Source organism: Asparagus officinalis, chromosome 1, assembly GCF_001876935.1.
Source record: "Asparagus officinalis chromosome 1, Aspof.V1, whole genome shotgun sequence".
NCBI classification, from domain to species: Eukaryota; Viridiplantae; Streptophyta; class Magnoliopsida; order Asparagales; family Asparagaceae; genus Asparagus; species Asparagus officinalis.
The window spans coordinates 56,855,741-56,864,516 of NC_033794.1; the positions used below are offsets into that span (position 1 = coordinate 56,855,741).

At 36.9% G+C, this 8,776-nt stretch overlaps 1 protein-coding gene across 2 annotated transcripts in view; it reads right to left on the minus strand.

Moving 5' to 3' along the window:
• LOC109824587 (phosphoribosylaminoimidazole carboxylase, chloroplastic) overlaps positions 205-8,776 on the minus strand; it is an 8,750-nt gene continuing 178 nt past the window's right edge. The window contains exons 2-18 of one of the 2 annotated variants that reach the window (XM_020391220.1): positions 8,575-8,776; positions 7,362-7,577; positions 7,162-7,273; positions 6,253-6,315; positions 6,031-6,169; positions 5,401-5,456; positions 4,212-4,285; positions 3,913-4,060; positions 3,617-3,790; positions 3,366-3,453; positions 3,174-3,290; positions 2,159-2,256; positions 1,935-2,052; positions 1,741-1,835; positions 909-1,015; positions 691-803; positions 237-595 (exon numbers count right to left, since the gene is read on the minus strand). In XM_020391220.1, the coding sequence (XP_020246809.1) occupies positions 710-803; positions 909-1,015; positions 1,741-1,835; positions 1,935-2,052; positions 2,159-2,256; positions 3,174-3,290; positions 3,366-3,453; positions 3,617-3,790; positions 3,913-4,060; positions 4,212-4,285; positions 5,401-5,456; positions 6,031-6,169; positions 6,253-6,315; positions 7,162-7,273; positions 7,362-7,577; positions 8,575-8,776 (1,901 nt within the window). In that variant the 3' untranslated portion in view covers positions 237-595; positions 691-709. Of the gene's footprint in view, positions 596-690; positions 804-908; positions 1,016-1,740; positions 1,836-1,934; positions 2,053-2,158; positions 2,257-3,173; positions 3,291-3,365; positions 3,454-3,616; positions 3,791-3,912; positions 4,061-4,211; positions 4,286-5,400; positions 5,457-6,030; positions 6,170-6,252; positions 6,316-7,161; positions 7,274-7,361; positions 7,578-8,574 lie in introns of both variants that reach the window. The other variant, XM_020391226.1, reaches the window with a different exon arrangement.

Sequence of the window (8,776 nt, forward strand, 5' to 3'; positions counted from 1 at the left end):
CTCCCGCTTTTTTGGATCGTTAGCTAATCCCCAACAATGTGGAGGTTACACGACGACTCCAATCGTTATAAAGTATAAATCTGGTTTTAAGCTAGCAACAGATATGGTAGGTCAAAGCTTGCCGATTATAAAATAACCCAAGCTTATAAAATAGCGGAAGCAAACTAATCCAGAGTAATGATATACAAATTTTAGGCCAGAAAATACGTGAAAAAAAGTGATTCATTGCACATAGATACACTTCAGTTATATGCTATCTAGCACTTTTTGATCCCTCACTGCTTTTTATTGCTAATAAGTTACAGTAACGATACATCTCATTTACTAAAATTACAGGAAAATTCGGTTCCCCTTTTCACTCTGGGTCAAGGGGGGAAAAAAAAAGAAGAAGTAAACAGGAAAATCTTGCGGTAGTTAGCAGCCCAAATAAACAAAAAACCTTAAGGCTTTAGTTCCAGATTTTCTGAAAGAGTACAGCTTTCCTTTAACTATGTTCTTCATATGTTGAAGGCAGCAGGAACATTGTACGCTTGAGCGTTATCCAATAGCTCCAGCCCCTTGGGTATAAATTAACTCTAATTATTCATTTCCGACCCTGCATATGAGAAAAGATATAGATAGAAAACTGAACCAGTTATTTCCATGAAAGTATGAACTGGTCAACATTTAGATGCAATTTAGAATTTTTACCAGAAATGTATAGGGGCAGTCAAGGGTTCAAGTATTTTTCCCAGCCTTCTGCTTCAAGCTTCTCGGCTTTTCCCAATACAGCATCCTTCATATCTTCTTGGTATTTCATCAACCTATTCAAACAAATGGACAATAACCGTATAAAATTTGCATTGCAAAAGTACATCAAATACTGTTAATTTTGTGTTTAAAGAGAATGTGAGATTGTGAGACTCAACCTTTCTGATAGATCAGAATCTGTACTTGCCAAGATCTTGACTGCTAGTAAACCAGCATTAGCTGCATTATTAATTGCAACTGTGGCAACTGGTACACCTTTTGGCATCTGCATGTAAATATAAGAAAAAAGTGACATTAGATTTGCCCACATTTCCCCAGTTTTAGCTGTAAGACAACATTGCTTAAAGTTGTTGAAAGAACACAAGATGTTGTAGTACGCATCTTCCAATCTCAGAACATAATTTACAGAATCATTTGGTACTGAGTTACTTATTTACTGGACCCATACATTTTTTGGATATAAATAGCTGCTAAAATCAATTGAATCTTCAGAAACTCCCATAGGCAAAGGATCAGTCAGTTTTTACATCCACAGGCAGATCTCATCTTGGTTCATGCTTCAGGTTCATCATCATAGTTTACATGTCTAATGCATTTTCCAGTTTCAGCCTTCTTACCTTCCATTGTTTAGGCATGGATTGGTGCAAGCAATCAATTTATTGTAACCAAAGAGACAGAACACAAAACTTGAAAACTTTACAAGTTTCAGTATCAGCAGATGGATATGAATGCCAATTAGATGACTATAATCATGAATGAATCCATTAAAATCTCAGCATAGTAAATGATCTCTACTCTTGATATGTAATTGACATCTTACAAAATTTTGTGAAATCAAATATTCACCAGTTGCTTACTTGCACACACTTTCATTTTTTATTATATATATATAAAAAAATATATTTGTAAGAAACTGAAAAAGCATACTCTTTATGTTCAAGGCTCAAAAGCTCAGCATTCTTGTTGATAAAATAAAAGTACATCTTATACCTGAACAATCGAGTAGAGGGAGTCAACTCCACTAAGTGATGAGGTTTTCACTGGGACCCCAATTACAGGTAATGGAGTCAACGAAGCGACCATGCCTGGAATAAGTCAAATGTGAGTTCATTATCGCTTTAGTGAGGAACCAAGTAGTTTAACTCTAATCTTTCATCTTATCTCTTATAAATAAAGACAATAACCTGGCAAATGTGCTGCACCACCAGCACCAGCAATTATGGTTCGAATTCCTCGTTCTCTAGCAGATAATGCAAAGGAATACATCCTCTCAGGTGTTCGGTGAGCTGAAACAATTGTTATCTGAAAAATTTTGTTATAAAATAGCATGATGGAGATTTCCTCGAAAAGAGAAACTAGGTTACAAAGATTTTTATTTTATTTTATTATAGCTCTAAAGAAGTTCAACCTCAAATGGCACATCGAAAGCCTTCAAAATTTCTGCAGCATCTTTCATGACAGGGAGGTCTGAATCAGATCCCATTATAATAGCAACATGTGGAGTAGCTACACCAAGCAAGCACATGTTAAAGACAAAACAATGATATGAGTTATATAGGGATCAATCTTCATTATTAATATTCTGTGAGAATTAAATAAAAAAACTTGTGTATAAGATCTCCAATATCACAGACAATTTAGTTGCACAATGAATATTTGAATTCTACTTTTGTATTATCCTTGATATAATGTCAGGAATGTGGATAGTTACAGGGACACCAAAGTACATTGCATAAGCCAAAAAAACACAAATAGCAATACAAAAAGGCAGAACAAGTTGAGCAAGAAAAAGGGATTGACTAAATTCAGCAATTATTCTCCAGTAATGAATTAATCTACAGTTCTATGAGAGGTCAAAATCCATTCAAATTACATAGATTGGATGTCCAAGTCAGAGTTGCAATGAACGCGGTTCGTTCTGGTTCACGGAATGGGAACAGAAGTGTGGTTGCCACTTATTTGGAATAGGGTACAAATGGGGTAGGCTTATAAGGTACACTAGGAAACGTGGAACACTTTAGGTTCGGTTTTTAAATGCATGAATCTGGGTGCCTTAGTGTACAATTTTATGCAAGAGTCAAATTCAAGGATCAGTAATAGTAAAAGAAATTTTAGGTACACTTTTTGTTGTTAATTATTCTGAAAATTGTTTTTTCCCTCGCCAAAAATATTAACTAATTTGAATTCTAAGTCAAGTCTCCAGGTACGTGACCCAATTCACTAGTGTACTGTGTCCCGGGACGATTAAACCGGGTCATGGATTGCTACAGTTTCCCCCATTCCCGACATCTATGGTCTAAGTATCCTGGGCAAGCAAGGTGAATACATGAAAATAGATGATCAGGATGACCATATGACTATGAAAAAAGACAAAAACAGGAGGAAAATTGAAGTACTAAACTGTAAAATAGTAAAATGTGAACCTGCAGTGTGGTTTCCAATGTTTTCTCTCTCCAATAATAAGTCCAGGCGTCTTTTTACTATGTTCATTGAAGGACCTACAATTGTGATGTGACCCATTTTCCGCTGCTTTCTCATTTCTACAAGATTACTATGTCCAGTTATGTCATAATAAAGAGAGATTGGAATCATCATATTACTTAAATTTTTCTTACCTGGTTTGTCATACCAATGAACAGAAGCCCCAGGAATACTCAGTGCCCTCCTTGTCAGCTGATGAGCTATATAGAAACCCGGTTCTCCCTGAAAGTGTAACATTTCCAACGTCACAGGTTTGATAAGTTAACATATATAATTCATTATATTAAAAAGCTGGATTTTATAGAACACGATCGGATAAAAATGTTAATTTTGACAGAAGACTCAAGAATATACGCTTACTGGATACGGATTGAGAAAGTATTACCTCATCTTCCCCCAGAATGTTGTACATGATTGCAGCTGGGGTTTTCATTGATGGATCACCAAGTGGAAGACCAGTGACAGCTCTCAAATGCTGTTCATACTGAGAGGTGTAGCAGGACTCGATTGTGTGATGGCCACTATTGTGAGGCCTAGGAGCAACTTCATTTAGCAAAACCTATCGGACAAAAAAAAGGCTACACTCAACTTGATTGAGATACAGGATTCCGATGCAAAACCCAAAGGATCCAGCATCACCAGAGTAAAAGCAAAAGAAAAATGAAAAGAATATCAGGGAACCTTTCCGTCCTTAGTTAAAAATAATTCTACAGCAAAAACACCAGCCCCTCCTAGGGAACTAACAGCCTTTTGAGCAACATCCATGGCACACTTCTTAACACTTTCAGGCACATCAGCAGGCGCTTCAACTATGTGACAAATGTTATCCCTAGAAATACCATAATGCTCATGAAAAATGTTTTATTTGCATGAGAAAGATCAAAACTTTAAAGAAGGGACATCCCAGGAACCTATATCATTAGAAAGTAATACAGGACATGAAAAGGAAATTGGCATCAATCAAACAACCTCATCTTTACCTGTGAATGGTTTCGACTACTGGGTAGCATGATATTGAACCATCTCTTCCCCTTCCAACAATGACTGCCAACTCCTAGATCATAAAAAGTAAAAGATTATCAATATTATCTCTCCTTTTCAGTTCACACTTTTAAATAAAAAACTGAAAAATAAATTGCATAAGAAAGCTTGTCTATAGATGATATTGGAATACAGTGATTCAATAAATGACAAGGATAAACAAAAACTACTACCAATTAATTTCAGAAGAATACTTGACGAAGAGTAAGGTATATGTATGATTATAAAGGACCAAAACTTTTTTGTACACCCCCTAAAAGTTAAACTTGCCAATTAAACTATATCATATCTAGGACTTGACTGGTCTAGGACCAAACCTTTTTATTAGCCCAACTTATTCTGAGCATGTTTGGCAACTTGGCCACAGTGGAATATAATCCACTTTTTTGATCATAATCCACTATTGCATGTTTGGTAATCACTTCTTGAGTGGATTATTTTGGACTATAATCCACCAAAAAATAATCTAGGATTCTAGCTTATCTTTTGGGTGGATTATAATTCACATGTTTGGCCGAGTAAAAGACAAGAATGCCCCCTTTTTTACATGTCATTCTTTCCCCTTCTCTCTTCCCAATTTTAAGGGTTCTTTTGTCATTTTAATAAAGGGCACATGGATCATAAACCACCCTCTTTACCGAACACCCAAAGTTCTAATTTGGACTATAATCAACAAATGGATTATAAACCAAGTGATTATAATTTCCGATTGCCAACATGCTTGCTATATATTGACGTGTAGATCACCATGCATATGAGAAGAGAAGAAAACAGCTATTAGTCAAAAATTTAATAATTTAGTCTTTTGCGTATCAGTGGAAATTAGACAACACTGACGCGCCACGTGAAAATAGAAAAGACGTGTGATCCTCCATGACCCAATAACATGCACCAAGACATGGCCAAGGTACAGTATTTATCAAGAACAAGTATGAATGATCAATGGGATGATAAGAAAAATTGTTATCCTGAAGATGCAGCAAATATCAGTGCCAAAATGTAAAGGAAATGAATCCACAGCAAAGGTTCTTCATTGACATTTATTCCAAGAACAAGCTTATATCTAGATAAGTATAGAATAGAAGTGCTGCCCTTCAAGGAAAAGAAGAAAAGAATCAAAAGGTTAACCTTCACAAATTCTGTCCATCTTTCGACATATAACCCACGATCATATCCTCCCAATACTGCACAGATGAAACTATTATATCAAAAAAAAAAGAAAAAAAGATAAAAAAAACACAAATAGATAGACAGATATATAGATAGCTTAAGGGTTACAAAACCATTCAAGTTACAACAATTGCAATCTATAGATGGCAGGGGTATCTACTATATAGTGAATGTATGGGCACTTAACAAGTGTACATTAAAACATTTATACAATGCTTGTGTAGCAATCTATAGATGGCAGGGGTATTACTATATAGTGAATGCATGGGCACTTGCACAAGTATACAGTAAAACATTTATACAATGCTTGTGTAGGTGCCTCCCCCCTGCCTCCCTCCCTCTCCCTCCCTCCCTCTCTCAAGCACGCACACACATGTATCCGTGTGTATGTATGCATGCGCAGGCTTGCGGGTGGCGGAAGTGCATGTGGGTGGGTGGGAGCCTGCGTGTGTGGGGCTGGGGTGGAGGTGGGTGCGGATGCAAGTGCGAGCGCAGAGTGTTAAACCATGCATAGAAAACTTCGCACCATGCAGGTATTACAATTATGGAGGTGATATTAGTCAGCAGTTAGCTATGTAATCAACATACCTTTGACAGAAGAAGAAAGCTCCTCTTTGCTGTGAGCAACAGCATTCCCTCGCCCATCATATGCCAACTTCCTACTTTTGATCATCAAAGGATAACCAAACAAGTCACCAGCTCCCTCAGCACTTTTTAAATTGTCTATCTGCATTTGTAGAACAGTCACTAATTGAAACTCTTCAACCTGAAGTTATACTTGCACAAATTAACATGAAAGATGTAGGACACCTGCATAAAATCAGGAAGTGGAATTCCATGATGGGAAAAATGAACCTTTTGAATATATTTGTCCTGAAAAGTGAGAGACATAAACAGAGTTAGATCCATCCTCTCGAGATATAACCAAACCTATGATGAACCAATATATTTTCGAAAAGTTTTAAGTTACAGTTTTCTATCGTGCATGCAACCACCACCATGCAACTCTGATCAAGTATAAAGATTACAGAACATGCAATGCGAACTTCCAAAGGGAAGAGAACGACTGATGTGTGCAAGCATACGCAAGAACAGATTTCTTGTTACTTTCAGCCTACACTGTCATATTATCACTTCTGAATTTTGGATTGGTTAATGTATGGTGTTGAATAAGATCTAAGGGGTCAAATATTGATATGTCCACCTGTCAAGGTGTAAGCAAGGATATCTAAAGCAAGCAGAATAATTAATGAAACTAGAAAAGAAATACAAAGAAAACATATGGAGAGGAGAAAAGATCTTGCTTATGGGTGGACATCGGAAGCAGTATATTAGTGATAGGATGGGAATGAAATGAAGTTATGGTGTTCTATGAGAATAAGAGAAGAATTTTACAGACAAACATGACAGAAGGGTTTGCATTTTGCAAAGTGAAGGAAGTCAAGGAAATCTCTTCTGATGCTTCATCTGCTGGATAGGAAATGTATACACAACAGAAAGGAGATTGGTAAATTGGCTTGTCCTCTCGTCATGTTCCATTTTCAGATGATAATGTCCAAACAATATATCATAGGACAAAAAATTTAATACTTCCCACACCTGCAATAACTGCTAGTGCAATTGCCATTCTGATATTCAAATAATTTGCATATATCACTATTTGATTTAAACAAGTTGATACTTGTACTTTAGCAATAACAAATATAAGCAAGGGCCTACTTGGATAATCCTAATGGTTGAAGCTTTCGGTTCGCAGTCCACTCCTTGTTGCTCAAGTTTCTTCAGTGCATCAACATCGACATGTTCAATCTCTACAGTCAGCACTCCACATCTATGCAGCAAACAAATGCACTATTTTCAACATTCAGCTAAAAGTTGTTAAACTTAACAATTATTCTAAATATTCAAGATTACTGAACCTCTTTGCAAACTCAAGAACCGCAGAGCCATCATTGAAATTCCCGACTATATGCTGATGTGATAAAGAACTTGCAGGACAGTTCTCAAGGGGATCCAAAGTGAGCACTTTGATCCCCATTTGACTCGCTGCTTGGCAGAGCATTCGACCCAACTGCCCGCCTCCCAATATGCCAACAACCATTTCCGACACCCCATGTACTGATAAACGATCCTCTCTGCATGAATGTAATAAGTAGCATATGATAGACAAATTCTTTCTTGTTTACAAACATGTCGAAACTCAAACAAACATATATAATTCCATCGAACTCGACCACACCCACTTGAGAAAAAAGAGTTTTCTACTGTGAACTATACTGCACAGAACATGTTCGATACCCCTGAAGTTCACTGAAACTGTGAACAAGTCCAATCAGAGTAAAACATGATTTCGAACAAAATGGGAAAATTTAGTACAGACCCCTGTAATTTCAACAATTTGCAGCAAGGTCGAAACTGAGTAACATAAGGCTAAATTGGACCTAGATTATGAAGTGATCAGTATGAAGTCTACATTAGTCTGGTATTAACTCTATAATTTTATATTAAACAACCTCGTTGAGACCGCAAAGGATCAAAGTTGGGAGACCCAGACAGTCAAGAGGTGAGTTCATTTCTCACTGGCATTTTTATAATATAAATCACATGAGTAGTGTATATTTGATTGATCTATTGCTCCTGCGATAATTACTCCATCATTTTCATGCATATAAAATGCAATTTGATTAGACCTATACTATCGCGACCTGTCTCCATAATATGATTTGATTTCTTATGATCTACGAAAGGTAATTTTGATACCATATAAAATATGAAAAGTAATTTTGATTTCACATAGGGTTTGATATGTTATTTCGGTTTACATGCGATATTAAATAAATGTGAATAGAAACACTTGTATGTAAACAATAGCAATACAAATTCTTTCTCGTTTGCAACAATGGTGAAAATCAACCCTGCCATAAACGAACTCATTGAATTTGGCAAGACCCACTTGCCAAGACTGGGTTTTTCCCATGCAAAGTGTAATGCGCTGATCATGTACGATGAAATGCTTGAATGTAGACGAATTGGACGCGACTCGCATGCCAAAAATTAGGATTTTCCACTAAAACTAATAATGCACTGAACCTGTTCGACGAAATGCTTGTGAGGAAAAAAACGATCACATACCCATCCTTTGAGCTCTGTTGGCTGCTTTTGGCTGAAATAGCGCACCTAGCTGACGACATTGGTCGCGTTTTCTTCGGGTAGGAGAAGGACAGAGAGGTCTTTTTACCTTCAACGAAGACTTGGGTTGAAGGAGAGGAGGAGAGGCGAGAGTCACGTGGGCGCGCGAAGCACGTGGGGTGCACGAGCGCACGCACGAGCATCA